Genomic DNA, 20733 nt, shown 5'->3' on the forward strand with positions numbered 1-20733 from the left:
TTCATGCATATATGTGTGATTTAAATATACATGCAAATAGATATAGTTATAATTCTTCTGCCTCCTCCTAAATTTAAGAAGACAGAATTAATATAACCAAATGAGAGATCTCTATGTACAAGTACAAATGTTTCTCCTTAAAAACCATTTCTACTGCCAGCCTTGATATAAATCTTATTGACACACTATAACTCCTTTCAATAGGCCAAAATAAAGTATCAACACAATTACAGTTGGGGACTTTACAGACCAGCCTCATTTTGAAGTGTTATTCAAATAAAACCAGACCAACAACCTAGACAAACTGAAAAGGCAATTCCAGTCTTTACTGACATTTCCTGAAGCATGACAGAGCAAATTTTTAAAAATTCTCTTCCCCTTTCCCAGTCATGGATTACTTCAACAGTACCCCAAACAGCAGTCACTCTACCCTTTTTTTCTCTTAGGTCTAATTTAGCTTATTCTGTTTATCTGTTTATATTTCTTCCTCCTCCCAGAGCTTACCAGAAAGCAAGAACTCTTCAGGGAGGTCGTGTGTGTGTGTGTGTGTGTGTGTGTGTGTGTGTTGGAGGCTGTGTCTGAAGAGATGCCCAGAAGGAACAGGCCATCCTAAGGGAAGTGGTCAGTTCAAAGGCAGGCTCTGTCTTCAAGGAGCTAATGATCTACATATTAAAAGGAATAATTAACACGTGTAGTGGTGAAAGCAGCATACTTGAGTATGTAATTACTTGCTGGGTAGTATTACATAGATTCTGGGTACAATTAGGGTTCTGAGATGGTGAAAATCAGCCTGGAAGCAAGCCTAGAGGTGGGGCTGGATCCGGACAAGGAATTAATTAATCAATAAGTATTTGTGGAGTTTTCTAACAGGGTTTCTTTCTGATAGCTACTCTGCGTATGCATTTTTCTGGGGCAAGATTCCGTTGTTTTCATTCCTTTCTAGTCATGACTTCTTTTATCTGGATAACACGAAGGATCACGTGTACAGTGGGCAGCTAAAATCTCTTCTAACATCACTTAAAAGTGGTTTTGGACCTGAGGTCCCTGACCACTGGCATCGAGTGTCCTGGGTCCCTAGTGGCCTGACACTTCTCCGGCTCAAGGAAAAGGAGCGTGGCTGGAGTCATCTGCTTCTGAGCATCTCCATCTGGCTTCAGCCTGTAGGCCAGCCAGCGTTCCAGCCGCCCCAGCTCCCTCCATTTACGGCCACTCGGCCCACTGCCTCGCTCTGCCTTCCCCCCTCCTCCCTGCCCTTCCGCGCGCCTCCATTTCCGACTACGCCTCCATCCCGTTTCGGCCCTCCTCGGCTTCCGTCCCAGATGATCCCTCCCCGAGCTTGCCACCGCCTCCTCCATCCCCCGGAGCTGGAGCCGCCTCGGCCAGTGGCGTAGCCGACTTGGTGTCGCGGATAGCTAGACAGTGGCGGAGGTCCGGAGCACAACCTGGACCCGAGCGGGGGGCCATGGAGAAAGCGGCCCGAGGCGCTCTTCATATCTACTAGAGCAGGCGTGTTGCGGCTGCAGGCGCCATGGACCGAGCCCCAACAGACCAGGTACGCGGGCTTAGGCTGGGCCCGTCTGGCCACCGGTTGAGGGTCGCCGCTTCCTTTCAGGCCAGGCTCTAGCCTCCGAGCGTGAGGCCCGGTGGCCGGAGACCTCGGGCTCCTGCGGGAACCCACCCGGTCTCTGGCAGCCCGGCTGCGCCGCGCTCTTCTGCATTGTTGCAGCTGCTGCTTCGGCTCGGGGCTTTCCAACCCTGCTCACCCGTCGGGTTTGGCGAGTCCCCCCTGCCCTCCTGAGGAGGGGGGGCTGTAACTTCCAGCTAACCCCGCTCCTTTGCCTTCAGTTCTGGAATGCGTTTTCCAAGGTGGAAAGGCTTTTGAAGGCTTCCTACCCTGGAAGTCAGAGAAATGTGCGGTAACTACAAATGAAGAGGGTCATGGGCCTTTTACATCTATGCTCAGTTGAGCAAAGCATTGTTTTTGTTATGGCTTAGGGAGGTATTCCTTTTTAAGAAACGATAGCTACGGTTTCCCCACGTTCTCCTGTATGATTCTTTTGCAAAAAATTGTAATTAGTGTTTTTTTTTTTTAAATCGAGCTCATATTTTTAAGGCTATAGGAGCATGAGTTCATTTCCAAGGCCGTTTTCACAGTCGCAAAATAGTACCATTAGTGTTGTTTTATTTTTAATTGCATCAGATTCTCGATAATCCGTGCTAGTAGGTGCTGGTAGTCAGGAACAATGATAATGTAAAAAATAATCAAAGATAATAGTCGCCCCCCCCGCCCCCCAGTATTTTCCAGTCTTAGGATCACTTCGAAACCACTTAATCTGACGAAGTCTTAACGTTTATTCACTGTCCATTCCCTCTTCCAAGGCCTAGCGCAAGGATGAATTAGGCAAATGGATGAAGGAAGAGAGGCTAGTGATTTGCTGTTTAATTTAGAAATTTATAATTAGCACTTGAATAAATGAGACAAGATTTCCTAAATTCCTGGTATATGTCTATACCTAGTAAGAGCCAGTTGGATTTTGAAGTCGAATTCTTAACAGGCAAAACACAGCTTCCTAATTGTGCATTTTTTATTTCACACAAACTTTAATGTTTTTTTTTTAAAAAAGCTTCATGTGAAGACAACTCTGAAAGCCCAAGAGTTTCACAAAACACTACATGAGTTACCAAAGCAAAATTGATGATGTGCTCTTTGCAAATGCAACCTTTCCTGTGACCCAGAGTTTTTTTTTTTTTTTTTAATACAGCCTGTATCCAATTTAAGGATTGTTTTTGAAGATATCAGAAATACCTGACATTTCAAAGTTCAACTGACAAATAGGAAAATTTCCGTGAACCATTTCCTTGTATGTCACTAATGAAAGGGTCCTACATTTTGGTCCTTCACCAAGATGCTAGAACTGTAACCAGTAATGCCACCATAAGTATACTTATGGTTCCTTTCATCCTAGAGGAAATGTAATTAACTATTTAGATGGTAACTTTTGACTTAGCTGTTTGTGTTTTATCTTAACAGCAGGTGTTGTGAGGAAATTGTTTAGAGAGTCTCTTCCTTTTTCATCCTACTTTCTTCCAAAGCCCCCAACCTTTTAAAACCTTGTAGAAATTTAAGAACTAGAGAGAAGAAAAACAAAAAAAAAACAACAACAACAAAAAAAAAACCAAGTCATGAATGAGATAAAAATCTTCTTTTGAAGATTTTTTTCCTCTGGCATCTCTTGGCTCTTCCCCAACCTAACCCTAAATGAGACAATAATTTGAACTCTCCCACTTTCCCAAATACAAAACAGATCCAGAAAAGTGATGTGTCTTTATCTAGCTAATGCATTAGGCAGTTAATTCCAGGATCTATGGTTGACCTAGAAGGAGCACACTTCATTTTTTATGCACTTTTCTGTGTAAGAGTCCATTCTTTTCACCATATTCTCAAAAGGGTCTGTTCTTGGAAAAAGGGCTAAGAACCATTAATTGTAGATGAGAGGCTGAGATTTTTCAGCTTTATGGAATTCTTGATTCTTCTTACTGTACCAGAGTAATGTGATGGCTATTCCGGGTTATTTAGAGTATACTGTTACGTTCCTACAATTTTAAAAGAATTTTTGGTACCTTTATTTAATTTATTTATTTATAAGTGGTGCTGAGAATTGAACCCAGTGACTCACACATGCCAGGCAAGCACTCTACCACTGAGTCACAACCCCAGTGCATGTTCCTACTATTGAAATGAATTTAAATAGGTACAAAACATTAAAAAGTTTATGTGGTATGTGCTGAATTCCCTGCCCCCTCCCCCACAAATTTTTTTTCCCTTTTAAACTAGTGTTGACTTGTAGTGGTTAGCAATTTATAAAGCTTTATTATCTTTTTAAAAAATTTCTTGTGGTTTTGGGTGTTGAACCAGGGCTTCATGCATGCTAAGCAAGTACTCTACCACTGAGCTACACCTCCAGCTAGAAGTTTGATTTTTAAAAATAGTACTTAATAGAGACTTTCTGCATTTCATCTTAATCTAATTAAGTCCTTGAAGAATTATACAAATAAGACTTTAAAAAGTCTGTTTTGTGTATGAGGCATTCATGTTGCTGTTCTTGCAGATTGCCTTTTTATATAAAATGTTTATAAAAAGATACATTTTGTATAAATTGATCATGATTATAAAAAGTAACTCACTGGGAATGCAGTGCTAGATGGATAATCTTAATTGCAATAATGACCATTTGAAAGAATGTTATAACTAATCAAGAGAATTTTGGGAGTATTCTCTTTTAGCAAGACTATTAAATCGAAACAGGTAGTTAAATTTTAACTGCTAGAGTTAGATGTTTTAAAAAGGGACGTTACTTGGTATAATGCATTTTGTTTTTCTAAAAAAGAAAGTTATGTGAAAGGATGTGAAGAATAAATCATGAAGTTCATTTTGTTTATGAAGGTTTAGTGTCTCTGCTTTTAGGAAATTTAGAACAGTGGTTGGAGATTTAATAAACAATGGGCTTAGAAGTGATAGAACACTTGCAGTTCTCTTCCCCCTGACTCTCTCTCGTTCTCTGGGTATTGTGAATTGAACCTAGGGCCTTACACATGATAGGCATCTTTCTTTCTTTCTTTCTTTCTTTCTTTCTTTCTTTCTTTCTTTTTTTGCTGGTGCATTATGGTTGTACATAATGGTGAGATTTGTTGTTATATATTTGTACATGCACATAGTATGACAGTATAATTTGGTCACTATCACTCCTCAGCACTTCATCCCTTCCTTCTCACCTCCCATTCTATAGTCCCTTCCTCTAGTGAGCTCTCGCCTTTCCCTTACTCCTTTTTGGAACAGTTTTATTTTGAGACAGGGTCTTGCTGAGTTGCCCTGGCTGGTCTCAAACTTGTGATCCTCCTGCCTCTGCCTTCCAAGTAACTGGGATTACAGCCACGTGCTTCCACATCTGGCTCACAGTCTCTTTTGCATTATTGCAAACAATTTAAATGTTGGCTTAACTTTTAGTATATTAACATTAGATAATTTTTAAAAAATAAATACAGAATTGCTGATATTTCTTACATCTTTCTTAGAAGAACAAACATAATGAATACATGTCATGCTATGTTGTTTACCAATAAGAATACAAAATTGTTTGACTTACAACTGTTCCTTTTAAATAATTTATAGACTTCGAATAATATCAGTACTCCAAACTTGATATACAATTAGTCCTCTTATCTGCAAGTTTTGTGTCCAACTATGGACTGAAAAAATTGGGGGGGAAATTATATGCGTATACGGAACATGTAGAGACATTTTTCCTTGTCCTTATTCCCTAAACTGTTTAACAGCTATTTACATAGCATTTGCATTTGTATTAGATGTTATACATTATCTAGGGATGGTTTAAAATATACAGGAGAATGTCCATAGGTTATATGCAAATACTATGTCATTTTATATAAGGGACCTGAGTATCCACAGATTTTAGTATCTGTGGTGAGGATCCTGAAACAAATCCCCCTTGAGTATTAAGGGATAACTGTATTCTAAATAAGTTGCTGCAGGGAGTGGTGGCACATGCCTGTAATGCCAGCAACTTGGGAGACTGAGGAGTATTTCAAGTTTGAGGCCAGCCTCAGCAACTTTGCTGTCTCAAATAATAGGAAGGACTGGGAATATGCTCAGGGGTAAAACTCCTCTGGGTTTAATCCCCAGTATCAAATAAATAAGTTACTATAAAATGTTTATTATTCAGTAATACTTACACACTGTATATGGGTATATATAGGTAAATAAATAATTGACCTATCTTAATAGATTTTAAAAAAAATACTAACAGGGCATGATGGTGCACACTTGTAATCCCAGCAACTGGGGAAGCAGAGACAGAAGGATTACAAATTCAAGAGCAACCTCAGCAACTTAGTGAAGCTTTAAGCAACTTAGCAAGATCCTGTCTCAAAATAAAAAATAGAAACCACCGGTGAAATGGGTTAAATCCCTGGTACCAAAAAAAAAAAACAAAAAAACAACTTTTGTGATTGGAGAGTAAATACATGCTAATTTAGAGAAAATACCTGTTTTGAAATTTAAAAAGATATTTTCAAGCCTTAGGTCAAAGAACAAATAAAAATATATTTATTGAGAAAGTTTTACAATGAAGTACCATGTATGAAAACCTTTGAGATATGGCTGAAGCTATACTCTGAGGCAAATGCATAGTCATAAAATACTTTCATTGTTCAGCAGTTTAAAAGAAAAATAAGAATTATCCATCCACAGCAAGAAATTAGAAGGAAAGCTCCATTAAAACAAGAGAAAATAATAAATATAAAAACAAATTAATAAATTAGATAATCTGAAAACTAATATTATATCTAGAAAGCTGGTTGTTAGAAAGAAACCATCAGATTTTAACAGGATTAGATTTGCTGTGTTAAGGAAAAGGGCAAAAATATGTGAGTAACAAAGCAAATGAGCAGAGTCTGTTAAATTCTTTGATTTTTTTTTCCTTAGTATTTTCTGAAGTCTTAACAAACTGCACTTTGGTTTGGCAAGTGATTTACTTTCAGTACGAGCCAATGTAATCATAAAACAACGTAACTAACAGGTTTCTCTTAAGCATTAATCCTTTTCCTTCAGAAAACATTTATTTATCTTTGACTATGGGATATAAAATATTTTAATGTTTGATATTTTTACCTTAACATAGAATATGGAGGGTTTTTATGATCATATTTTTTTCTGTGGGTGTCTGGTACATACTCTGAAGTTTCACTGTGGGAGAGTGTTGCATTATGTTCTACTTCAGTTTTAAGTGGGTGTCTTTTTTTTTGTTGTTGCTTAATCTGGGAAAATTATTTACATTCTCTTGGAGGTTCTGTGTCTGAGAAGTTTAGTGTGCATTGTCTACTGATGTGTGCTTCTTAGTAATGTTTGCCCATTTCCCTTAAACTGGTTCAGTGCAGTTTTCTTTCCAGAACATGTGGTCAATGCATATTTGTTGAATTATATAATCTCTTGGTGATCTAGAATGCATTTGTCTAATAATCTCTTCTAAGCAAGGTTTTTATAGTTTCATGTTCTAAAACAGTTTATTGGATTTTTAGATTATTCACATTAAAGACATTTTATTTATTGCCATTTGCTTGGATATATACAGAACTAAAATGAGTGAAACTGCTTAAATATGTTTTCAAAGATAGGTTTCTGGAAATACTTTAATTTTTCATTAATTTGGAAATTTCTGAAATAATTTCTAGAAGATAAATTTACCATGTAGATAGTTGAAGCAAGATGGGAGTACAAGAATGTCTAGACTATATTCAGTGTAGTTTAGACTTACTCCATATTTACATCCTCTTTTCTTTTTGGAGCTCCTGATATAACATTTCTGAAACCTAAGAAAATAGTTCATGGGAAAGATAGACTAAACATGGAAATTCAAACTGAGGAATAACATGATACTAAGTAACTATCTTAATTTTTTCAAAACATTTTGTTGCCCACTATGCAAAACATTTTTCTTTGATATCTGTTCAAATGTCAAAATATTACCAGAATCTGTCATTTACCTAACATTATCTAAATGGGTTTTATTATATGGAATTTTAATACTCATTTGGGATCTTACCATTGCTTTTCAGGACCAAGAATAACAGATGGTGCATTTTGATGTTTTATAAATACTGAAGGTCTCAAAGTCAAAATAAACAACTTTTGAGACCATACAGAGCTATAACTATAGAGAAAGTTTGTCAGTCTGTTCCTATTAGTGACATCTTCTGTTTGTTCAGCTGTTGACTGTAGCAGCTTCTCTCTCTCCCTCTCTCTCTGTCTCTCTTTCTCTCTCTCAAAACAAAGGATCATTTCAGTGTTTGTTTTATTGTTGAACTCTAGTATCTAGAATTGCACTTAGAACAGAAACCAATACAAACTTTAAAAATAATATGCTATGTATATGTACAGACATTAGTTACAATGTTACACATTTCACTTTTTGAACAGTGGATTGCCTAAGATCATAGAACACTTTTTTTTTTTTATCAAGTGTAAATGAAGTGGGGTGTAAAAGTTTGTTACAACTTATGACCTGAATGAGAATTGGCATTTATTGTTACCAAAGTAATTGATAAATTGGGGATTTTTTGGGAAAGGGGGCCAGGAAAAGTGTTATTAAAAAAAAATTATATTTCTGTGGTTCTTTTTCATTTCAGACTATTTGATGTACCCACGTTCCTTGCTTAAAAAAATGAATATAGTCCAGATACTAGTCCAGATTTATAAAACTGTTCAGAGAGTTTTCATATGTTAAAAAGGACTACTTGATTTTTATAAGAAATTCTAAAAATTACATTTTAATACAGTTAAAATGTGACTTAAATTTCTTCCTTTTTTATGCATATGTGTGAACTATATATAGCAAGTTTCCATTAACTATGTGTTATTGAAGCCTTCTTCTCAAATTGGGGAAGCATTTACTAGTTTGATATAATATACTCTATGTAAATGAATCTTGAGTTCTAATGAATATCACAGTGAGAATTACTAATTTATTAGCATTAGAAGGTTTTTTTTTTGTCTCTTTTTAAAATTCAAGGAACCAACTTAATTTCACAAATGTTAAAACTTAACTACTTCAGGTTTGGTTAATAGTAGAAATGTAGATTTCAAAGTTAAATCTGGTAAGGAGGAGGTATGTTGAATTAATACTGCTTTATCGTTCAGATATCCATCTCTTCCCTCTACCTCCTTTTTTTTACAAGCATTTCTACATATACAGTGAACTCTTTAGATAATTTAATTTTTCTGAACAAAGGCTACATATTAAACATAACAAGACTTGTCTTTAGTTTTCATGGATTTATTACTATTTTTTTGTGAAAAATGAGAGTTATGCTTTGGTGGGAGCCTCTAATAAATATCACCCTAGTGAGTTTTTTTGAGGAAAGTTCTGATTAGGACTTAATTGCTTTTAAGGCAATTATTTTATGTAGTTAAAACACTGGCTTATATTTCACTAACTTGTTTCACTAAAAAGTATTTAATATTTTTCTAGTATTTACTTGGTTTTTAACATTCTTATAATTCAAAATTTTAAATTTGTTAAAAATCTCCTGCAGAAAACTACTTAAAACCCTTATACAACTACTTGAAACCCTTGTACGGCTTAATAAATCATTATAAGATGAACACTTTGTAAGTTTCACCCCATTTAAGATACAGAACTTTGCTAGGCACTCCAGAAACTCTCTAGCTCCCTTTTTCCTAAGAGTAGTTCCAGTTCTGACATTTATGGATCTTATTTACTCTTCTTCACATAGTTTTGTCACTCATATGTGCATCCCTAAATACCATAGTTCTTATTTTAAGTTTTTAAAAACTCTATAGATTTATAAAAAAAAAAAAAAAAAAAAAAAAAAAAAGTAGGAAGGAAACCAAAATGGAGTACATGTCATGGATTACTTTAGTTTGCTCAGATGTCTACTGGGAAACTGAAATTGTTCTCATTTTTTCCCCTGCTTAACTATGAACCAGAAATTGTTCCCCTTGTGTTAAGGTTTCTTTTGTTTGTTTCATTTTAGACATTTTCCTTCCTTTTATTTTAGGGATACTAATCTATAATTTCCTGAAATGGACAGAAACATTTTTAGACTATTGAAACAAATATAATTATCCTTCCCAAAACTATTTAGTGATTTCTTTCCCCAAACAAAATTAGTTAAAACCATATTGTCTAAAGATTTAAGATTCTTACTACAAGTTTTGTTTTTTGATACAGAAGTATGACTTCCTTGCACTCTTGATTGTTTAATGGCTTTAATTATATAAGAAAGTATTTCATTGAAACATAGTAACCTTTGATACAGAATTTTTCCTTATTTTATTGATCACTTTGTCTAAATAACTTCATCATTATTCAGTTATTTTAAATTGACTTTGCTGTTCCTTTCTGATTACTGTTTGTAAAGAGAAACTGTTCTGTTAAATTGTGAATTTGCATTAAGTTGTTTGCTTATTTGTAATAACATATTCTACCTTTTCTTTGAAGAATGTCAAGCTTTCAGCTGAGGTAGAGCCGTTTATTCCCCAGAAGAAGAATCCTGATACGTTTATGATCCCTATGGCTCTCCCAAACGATAACGGAAGTGTTTCTGGTGTAGAACCAACTCCAATTCCCAGCTACTTGATTACGTGTTATCCATTTGTTCAGGAAAACCAGTCCAATAGGTAATTTATTTATTTCTTTATTGTGTGTGTGGTTTGGAGTCTAGAACTTGGCAAAACATTGTAACTTTTAAACATTAATCCTTTGTTCATTTTTAAGAGGAGTAAATGAAACCAAATGATGTAGAAATTTGAAAATGGTTAACATGAATTATTTCTCATTCTTTCTGTGAGAAAATGGAGTTTTTTGGTATGTTCCCTTTATTAAGTCATGAAATTTATTTGAAATAAATTGACCAGAGGGAGGAATTGAAATATTGAGAGATCTGATTTTGAGATTAGATGTCTAAACCCATAATTTCAGGAATAATCTCTGGCAAAATACAAGTTTTCATAGTTAGTTAGCATGTATTTCTAGATGCTTTTGGTTTAAACTCAGTGTTTGTGCTATAGTCACAGGATGGTTTAGCAAAATGCCTGCAGTTCAGACAATGTGTGATATAGTGGTTAGGACGTAATTTGTGGGTACTCATGATAGCCTTGCTAGCCCTTCTGTGATGGTGATTATCACTTCATTGGCACATCAGTTCATTTTATTGCTGTTTAGAAGTATTTTTAGTCTTTTTCAAGTTGTGTAACACACAGAAAATGGTATTTCCCCAGTACAGTGGGATAAATGGGTGAGGAGCTGGTGGCTATGGGCTCTGCCTAGCTTTCATTTAAATGGTTACAGGTACATGATGATCTCTGATGATAGCAGAGAAATTGATTGCCTCAGCAATCAAAATTTCCACACATCTATAACCCATGTGGCATACTAGTGTGCCAACGCACAGTGTTTGAGAAATTCTGGATGTATATGAGGCCACTGAACTACCTTTTCAGATATTAGACATTCATGTTAATATTCTGAGATCTTAATAAAAAGTTTTGAGGGTTAGATAAACAGAAAATAAAGGATCACTGTTGATTGAAGTTAGAATTATATTAAAATTATTGACCTACTAAATAATGTGTAAGTGGATTGTAAACTAATAATATTTTTCTGTTTGACAACCTAGTTGTATACAGTATGATAAATTTAATTTGATTTCTTTTCTTGCCTTAGCAAGTAATTTGAGAAATCATGAGTAAGCCAGGCAGCATATTTTAAATATTTTTAGAATTATGTTAGTGAACATTTTTTCATTTTTCTTTGCCTTGACAGTAGTGAGTGAGGAAAAGCCTATGTTTCAGTTCTCCACTCCCAAGGTCCTCCTCATTCATCCATAGTGCTAGGGAGGCTGTTGAGACAGGAAGAATTCTTGCTGGTTCTTTATAGCAATTGCTCTAGAAGAAGCTCTAATGTTGAGGATAATATGTCAGTGGAGAGTCTTGCCTTTTCTATTTTTTGTTCCTGGATCCTGCTTCTTTTGACAGAGAGAAAAGCTAGGAAGAGCTGAACTTAACCAAGTAGTTAGGGGATTGTAGGAGAGGAGTAAGAGGCCCTGGAATGGACATGAAGAATGAGAAGTAGAGAAAATCACCCTATGTAATTATCACCTTACACAATGATCACCTTACTCTGCATCTTACAGAAAGCTGTCACAGTTGTTAGCACTGGATAGAAACTTTGGACTGACATTGTTTACAAACCCAGCAGCTGAATGTTTCACTTTTAAGCAGAAATATCTTGAAGGAGTTGAGAGCAGAGGTACAAATAATGATATGTGGAATGTCATAAAACTATCAGCATGATTTCTTTATACTGTCATTTAAATGGTTACAGGTACATGATGATCTCTGATGATAGCAGAGAAATTTGTAAGATAATGTTAAATTTGTCCCCTTTCCCATAATTAATATGAAGCCACATTTTTTTCTTTAATTGAAAAAGAGATGAAAGATTTGCTTTAGCATTGCTTTTATACTTGTCAATAGACTTGTTCCTTTTTGATTTGGTTTTGCAGGCAATTTCCTTTATATAATAATGATATACGATGGCAACAGCCCAACCCAAATCCTACTGGACCATACCTTGCCTACCCCATTATATCTGCTCAGCCACCTGTTTCTACAGAGTATACGTATTATCAGCTGATGCCAGCACCATGCGCCCAAGTTATGGGTTTCTATCATCCTTTTCCTACACCTTACTCCAACACCTTTCAGGCTGCAAATACTGTAAATGCTATCACCACAGAATGCACTGAGCGTCCAAATCAGCTTGGACAGGTCTTTCCGTTGTCCAGTCATCGAAGCAGAAACAGTAACAGAGGACCAGTAGTACCAAAAGTAAGTGACTTTCTCTGCTGGCTTTTAAATTTGATATTTGTGTTGCTAATACTAGTATAAGTAATTTATTACTTGGATTGCTTGTCCTTTAATGCTGAATTTACTAATATAAAATGTAAATGAAGTCACTAATATAAAATGTAAAAGGTTCGTGGTTTAAAAATTTATTTCTCCTGTGATAATTTTTCCTTAGTCTTATAGTTGTCTTCATGTTCCTTCAGAGTGTTTTATGTAAACATAATGCACAGTTATTTCCAGATTATTTCAATTTAGTGATAACAATTACATAGTGACATCAATAATAATAAATGGATTTTATAGTGTTGAATGGCTAATACAGTTCAAGATATTCTAGTCTTTAGAAATCAGGAGACATGGAAAAGAACATTTGTGATTCATTATATTCCTTCAACTTCATTGTTTCTATTCTGTGAATTTTTAGTACAAATAACACTTTGTTATTAAAGAGGTACTTTGCTATTATATGAACAAAGGATATCCTAGGACTGAAGAAACTGAAAGAAACATGTGAAACCACTTTTATTCAGGACCAGCCATTTGACTAAGTTAAAAAAAAAAAAAATTAAGACCTTGAAACTACAAGAGAATTAAGGTTCATTCTAGGCAGCTTTTCCACTGAGGTCTTAAATATGGAAACTAAAAAACTAATAATAAGAAAAAAACTTTGTAGTCAGCATTGTAAGCTGATGGAAGACACATCTTGTGACTGTTGTCAGGGAGTTGTTGCTTTCCCTAAATTCCCTTAGCCCAGCTTCTTCAGTGAAGTCTTTACTGCTTCCTGCCATAATTTTTACAAATTAAAAAACAAACAAGCAGCAGAGGTTACTTTGAAAAGCTTTTTGTCTTTGTTCATGGAAATAGTGTGGGCCAAGGGAAATCCTTTTGGAACCTCTGAGAATGAAAAGAAATAAGTATTGAAAATAAGATAATAGTATATAATTTCCAGATGTTGAAAGAATATGATTTCTCAGAATGCATTCCCAGTGGTTCAACTTAGAAAGTTAAAGAAGTTAAATTCGGAGTTCTATTTATTGCTATTAGACAATAAATACGCAAACTTTAAAAAGTGTAAAAAGGGATCATCTTTTTAATGTTTTCTTTTTGAACTCCAAAGCAGAATTTTTTGCTCATCATTGCTATCATGAAACTAAATTTTAGCCTTGAAGTAAGTTACCATGCTTACTTCAAAAGCAAAAATTTACAACCCTTTATATGATATGTTTATACCCTTGTTATTTATTAATTGTTGATTGATGAAATAAAAAAATTCAAGTAGTAGTTACAAATGAATTAAAAATGAAAAGTGAATGAATAAAGTAGTGTTAGTAGTTATTTGAAAGTAGTATGTAAATGTGTATAAAGTAAATTATTTGGCCTATTATGCTTAACAGTAGATAATTTCATGAAAACCCCCTAGTACAGAACCTTTCCTCATGGGTTTAGAGCCACTAATTTGTTGTATACATTTAGGTGTTTTATAATGAATGTATATTCTGTGTTTAATAAATTGAATAGATTTTTTTTTTTTTTAACTTAAATCAGCAACAGCTTTTACAGCAGCACATAAAAAGCAAAAGACCACTGGTGAAAAATGTAGCTACTCAGAAAGAAACAAATGCAGCAGGTCCTGATAATCGATCAAAAATTGTGCTTCTGGTAGATGCTTCACAACAAACTGGTAAGGCAGGGGTTCTATACATCACTGAGTTTTCTGTTTTCATGCATGGACTTTATAATTGCAGACTATACTCCCTTCAGGGTTCTAGACTTTCATCCTTCCATTTTGTTCTGCCACTTTGTTAAAGTCTATTGAAGCATAAAACAATCCGTGTTCTTAATGTTCTTTGGAGCTTATGTACATCTTTGAACAGGGCTTACATTTCCCTTGCCCCTTGTCTTGTACTAGTGGAACAGTTCAGAGATGGGATTTTGCAGGTACTATAGAAATTCGAGGAATTCGTTTTGCTAGAAATCAAAATTGTACATGTTTTTACAACTGGATTAAAGCTCTTTTTGAAATATTCTAATGTCTTATAACATCTTCACATCAAGTTTTCTGTGCCATTTAAGCATAGATCTGAACCAAATCTGTACGTGATACTTATATTCTATCAAAAAGTAAATATTTTAGTCAGATTTTTAAACTAATTAGTTGAAAATTTCTTAAAGTACTATGTAAGCATTAAATAAAACAGCTTTATCTTGACAATAATATCCTTTTTGTTCCCCCCTGATACTGGGGATTCAGCCTGGGGTGCTGTACCCCTGAGCTACATTTACATCCCCAGTCCTTTTTAATTTTGAGACAGGGTCTTACTAAATTGCTGAGACTGGCCTTAAACTTGTCCTGCTTCAGCCTCCCAAATTACTGGGATTACAGATGTGCCACTGCATTCAGCTAAGAATTAATATCTTGTAATGTTCTATTTTCCAGTTTATATCAAGAAATTCTAGTTTATATCTCTGAACTCAGCTTATTGTCTGCAGAGTAGATATGTATCTCTTTTCACCCATTGTCACTGACACTGGTTAAAAAAAAAAAAAAAAAAAGATCCTTGTAAAGGATCCCAGGCCAAGAAAGATTTATATCTCTTCAAGGCACGGTAGCTTTTTTTCCTCTTTCTTTCTTTTTTTTTTTTTGGTGGCAATACTGGGAATTGTGCATGATAGGCAAGTGCTTTACCACTGAGCTACATCCTTAGCCTCCAGTTACTTTTTAATCTCTCTATTATCTCTATTTAATAAAATTGAAATGAACAGGATGGCTTACTTTTCTTTTTTTCATTTGGGCTATACTTTTTTTTTTTAATTGGATATCTATTCATAATGTCCTTTTAAAATTGCTTAGATCCTTTACCAGAGAAAGGATCTGGGGATTGGTTAAAAGTATCGCTCTTGGGATTGTTGATAGTATAATTGTAGGGTTTGTAGGGCATAAAGTTGTGAGATTGATTAACAGACCCCAACAAATGCTTGGAGTTGCCAAGGAAAAGAATCATTGAGTAATATATCCTAAAGTTTTCTGTTTTAGTTGTTCCTAGTCATAGTGATCCATTTCTACATTCTTTCAACTCTGGGAAGGCTTTTAAAAACAAATTATTCTGCTTCTTTAGTTTGCTCATTTGGTCACCATAAAGGCAACCTTTTGAAGCTTAACAATTAGAAAATGAGAAGATAAAGGCATCTATCAAACATTTTTATTCTTTGGTTTGTTTTTAATTTCTGAAAGTTAATTGGTATTAATAAGAGTCGAATATTATAATTTGATAGGAAAATGTCTTTATAGTTGTAACAAATATTTACTTTTGAACACAAGCTTGTATTATCTAGGAAAAGTTTAATATGGGTAAGTATATACAAAAGTTAAATGCATTTCAGTATACCACTAAAATTTAAGAAAAGATATCATTTATAATAGCAAGAAAAATATAGAGTTTCTGGGAATAAATCTTAAGAGATGCATGAGACGTATGCAGAAACTATAAAGCTTTATTGTAAACTCTTTAAAAAAACCGTGAATAATCCTATTTATGAAGAATGATATTGCAAATGTCATTTTTCTCATAATTAGTCTGTAGATTCAGTACAGTTCCAGTAAATATTCCCACAGGAAATTTTGGGGAATTGACAAACTAATTTGAAAATAAAGGAACAGTGGTCTGAGAAGAGGCAAGATTTGCCTGGAAAACATCTTTTCCTCTAGATTTTAAGACTTAAAATGTCATCTTAATTTCTGTAGGTTTATGTTATCAGTGTAGTGTACAAGAACCTTCAAAAAAGAGGCTAGAAAGGAACCCCACGTGTGGAAATACATATGTAGAAAACAACAGAGATAACTTTGCAGATCCCTAATTTATAGTCCACTCAAATCTATTCCAGGTAGATTAAGAACTTAAGTGAGAAAACTAATGGTAGAATAAAATATAGGCAGATCTTTAGACTGTAGGGAGTGAACTATTACTAAAATTAAGAATTTTTAATTTTTTTAAAGTGAGTAAAAGAGCCAGGTGCAATGGTGACACATGCCTATAGTCCTGGCTTCTCAGGAGGCTTAGGCAAAAGGATCGCAAATTCAAAGCCACCCTGTTTCTCATTTTTGTTTTCTTAAAACATATGGATGATTTAATGAGAATTTATTCAGTCATCACAAAGAGTTGTCCCCCTTTCCTTGCTTTGTAGATTTTCCTTCAGATATTGCTAACAAGTCTCTCTCAGAGAGCACTGCCACAATGCTTTGGAAGTCCAAAGGCAGGAGGAGAAGAACTTCCCACCCCACTGCTGAATCCTCTAGTGAACAGGGGGCGAGCGAAGCCGACATTGACAGTGATAGTGGTTACTGCAGTCCCAAACACAACAACAACCAGCCTGCTGCAGGGGCTTTGAGAAATCCTGATTCTGGGACCATAAATGTATGTAACATTGCCTTGATTTATCTATCATCAACATCATTATTATTCTTGTGTCCTTTGGTAAAGTTTAAGTATCTATTACCATTACCAATTTATATAATAGTGAGATGTTTAAAATGTATTTGTGTATTTTATTAATAATAAAAGAATTTATGGAGTAGTATTCTAAGATTGTAATAAGTATGCTTCTAACTAGAGTAAATTGTGAAAGATATTGCAAAGTATAATGCTCACTTTTAAGGAGAAAATAATTGCCTTTTTTTGTTTCTTTTTTTTAGCATGTGGAATCATCTGTATGTGCAGGTACTCATTTCTGTATATTATTTTTGCTGTATTTTCTTCTTTTGACCATGTCAGAGTTTTCCTTTCAAACATGAAGCTTGCTGATGCTGAACAAATACAAAGCAACAACAACAAAACTATAAATCTTTCAGATTCAGGTTAATTTGAAAGTATAGTTTAGCCAAAAGAATTGGGAAAATGCCAACTGGAGATATTTTGCAAGATACAATTTGTGTTATTGGAATACCATTAAAATTTTCAGTGTTAAATTTATATTGCCTTAATTTTAGTATGTGAAGTTAGGGGGCAATTTAGATTTTGACTTCTTTTATAAGCAAATCATATTGTTACATTTTTGTTGCAGGTGGTGTAAATTGGTCCAGTGTAACTTGCCAGGCAACTCAGAAGAAACCCTGGTTGGAAAAAAATCAGGCGTTTTCCAGAGGTGGAAGGCAAACGGAACAAAGAAATAATTCACAGGTAATTTGAATTAGTTGGGAGAAATTTGATTGTGAGATGAATTTTTTTCCATTTGTTTTAATAATGGTATAGTGATTATGGAGGACAGTATCCTTAATTTTTGAAAATGCATAATAAGTTATTTAGAAATGAACTAGTGGTGTCTAGTGGCTTAGCCAATAAGACTTACTTAAATAATGAAACAAAATGGTAAAATGTTGAATGAATGTAGTGCGTATATGGGTATATTTTGTACCATTTTTCTACTTTCCTGTATAGTTAAATATTTCATAATTTAAAAAAGAATGCCCTCCAGTACTGATTCATCTGCCATGATTTTCCTATCCATGTTAACATGTTAAAAACATTTTTGACTTAAATATTCTTTGACTATAAGGACTGGAACTTTGTTCATGTTTATGTTTATTTGACCATTAACACCCTTCCGTGTTATGGCATTGCCATAGTTCTTGCTGCATTGTGCCATAAGGGAGAAGCTGCAGACTGGGTTGCTTCCGGAAGGTCTTGAGGAGCAAGATTAAGCTTCAGTACAGCAGAATATGCTATAAATGAACTTCCAGTAACTTACATTGGTTGGTTACGAAATTAGGAAGTTGTTTATTGGTTGCTATTTTCCATTTTGTTTTTAGATAATTTTCCTGGATCCCCTAAGTTAAGGATTTAAACCATCATATAAGTAGATCTACAGATGGGATCAAAGTAAGGAGCAACTTTCTAGTGGATTAAGTATGCCACCCACTTGCCTATTCTTTGCCTCCCTGAAATGGAGTACTTTAGAAATGCCTTAACATTAATTGGTCTGTCAGGAAAACAGGCAGAATAATGTCCTCCTTCTCTGTGGTTATTGCAAAAATGACTTGTTCATTACTGGCTTGTGTGGCTATCTAGCTATATTTGATTAAAAACAGAAGAACTACAGTGGTAGGTTGCGCAAGCCCCTGGTTTTCAATCCCCAGTACTGCACAAAACAAAACAAAACAAAACAAAAACAAAAAAAACTAAAACATTTGTTTATATGGATTAGATAAAATCTACAAAATGTTTGTTTATGTGAGGAAATTTTTTGTTGAAACTGCAGACTGCTAATCTTGCCAAGTATGTAGCACTGTTATTTTTGGTACCAGTAGCCCACTGGAGTAGAAATAATCCTGAGATGAAAAACATGAACCTTTGAGGGGACAAACAACATCCAAACCAATCAGCATGCCAATTAGGTAGAAATTTTATCTTAGTATAGTTGAGCATCTTTCCATGTGCTGAAAGGCCATTTGAATTTCTCTTTCTGTGAACTTACTTGATCATGTCTTGAATATTTTTTGAATGTCATCTATTTCTTTTCCCCTTTTTTGGTACATTTAAAAATTCATTTGGACAAATTTCTTTCAAATTCTTAAAGTTTCTAGGAGCCTTTAATCTGTAATATGAGTTAGAAATATTTTATTAGATTTTCATCTTTATTTTTTACTTTACTCTGTATCACTGTCATGCACAATTTATATTTTAAATAACATTAAAAGGTTAGTTTTATAAATTGACTTTTTAGTCTTTTTTTTAAATGGCTTCTGAATATTTATTTATTTTTGATGTACTGGGGCTCAAACCTAGGGACACTCTGCCTTTGAACTACATCCTCAACCCTTTGTATTTCAAGACAAAGTCTCACAGAGGTGCTGAGGCTGAGCTCAAACTTAACCATTCTCCTGCCTTAGGCTCCCAAGTGTCTGGGATTGCAAGTGTGTACCACCATGCCTGACTGGCTCCTGGTTTTAAATCAGCTGAAAAGCCTTGTTCTAACATCAGGTTTATGAAGAAATATGCCTGTGTTTTTCTCTTAAGTTGTTGGGTGTCTCATTTTCTTACCTTTAAAGCTAGCTAGCATGTTGACAGACACTTGTAAATTTCAGCTCCTAGAAGGCTAAGGCAGGAGGATTGCAAATTGGAGTCAGTTTGGGCAACTTAGCAAGACCCTGTCTCAAAAATAAAAATTTTAAAAAGGAAATGAGGCTGGGAATGTAGTTCAGTGGTAGAGTACTTAACCTAGTGTGTGCAAGGCTCTGGGTGCCATCTCCAATACTGGGGAGAAAAAAAAGAAAAGAAAAGAAAGCTTTATTCCATTTGGAGTCTTTCCATGTATATGGTGTGATGTATGGATCCTATTTTGTATTCCTGGTAGCACCCAAATCTGCCAACATCATTTATTGAAAGATTCGTCTTTTTCTCTTTTTCAGAGATATGAGACCACCACCTGTCACTTACTAAATTCCCACATGTATTGGAATCTACTCTGGTGTTTTCTGTTCCATCAGTTTTTCAATTAATCTATAAATTTAGGGAGAATGAACTACCTTAGTGATGTAGCTTCTTTCTATACAAAAACAGTATGTCTTCCTGTTTTTTGAGTTGTCTTTTTGTGTTCTTCAAGAGTGTCAAAGTTTTTCTAAAATAAGTTGGTATATATTCTTCAAACATCATTTCCTGTATTTTTTTAATTAATTACTTATTTATTTATTTTTTACAGACTGCATTTTGATTTATTGTACACAAATGGGGTACATCATTTCATTTCTATGGTTGTGTACGATGTAGATTCATACCATTTGTGTAATCATACATGTACATAGAGTAATGACGTCTGTCTCATTCCACCATTTTTCATACCCCACTCAGATCCTTCTACATAATCTAAAGTTTCTCATTCTTCTCAGTATTTTTGTTGTTGTTGTTATTTGTGTTAATGGCATATGAAAATAATCTTTTTTTTTTCAGTGCTGGGGATTTGAACCCAGGGCCTTGTGCTTGCGTGAGGGAAAATAATCTTAGAAGTTGTAATAGGTATTTGAAGCCATAGCTTCTGCTTTGCTTTGTTCAGTATGCCCACTTTTCTATCAACAGAACTCTTTCTTAGAAGTGACTAAGTATTTAGACATCATGAGGTTATTGGAATACTTGCACATTTATTCAGGAGGTTATTGGATACTCGCATATCAGGTTCTCATGAACTTTGTTAGTACCATTAGTTTGGGTGTTTTAATTTAAAATCTGGCACTTTTGTCTCTAAGAATCAAGTTGTATTTGTTTTTAAAGAAAATTGTTATGCCCATTTATGCTTATGTA

At 34.6% G+C, this 20733-nt stretch overlaps 1 protein-coding gene across 1 annotated transcript in view; it reads left to right on the forward strand.

Moving 5' to 3' along the window:
• Positions 1-1386: 1386 nt before the first annotated feature.
• Secisbp2l (SECIS binding protein 2 like) overlaps positions 1387-20733 on the forward strand; it is a 45711-nt gene continuing 26364 nt past the window's right edge. Inside the window, exons 1-7 of the mRNA XM_047539875.1 lie at positions 1387-1552; positions 10038-10216; positions 12103-12427; positions 13991-14126; positions 16628-16857; positions 17136-17160; positions 17504-17619. Coding sequence (XP_047395831.1) covers positions 1529-1552; positions 10038-10216; positions 12103-12427; positions 13991-14126; positions 16628-16857; positions 17136-17160; positions 17504-17619 — 1035 coding nt within the window. The 5' untranslated portion in view covers positions 1387-1528. The remainder of the gene's footprint in view (positions 1553-10037; positions 10217-12102; positions 12428-13990; positions 14127-16627; positions 16858-17135; positions 17161-17503; positions 17620-20733) is intronic.

Source organism: Sciurus carolinensis, chromosome 2 (assembly GCF_902686445.1).
Source record: "Sciurus carolinensis chromosome 2, mSciCar1.2, whole genome shotgun sequence".
In the NCBI taxonomy this organism is placed as follows: Eukaryota; Metazoa; Chordata; class Mammalia; order Rodentia; family Sciuridae; genus Sciurus; species Sciurus carolinensis.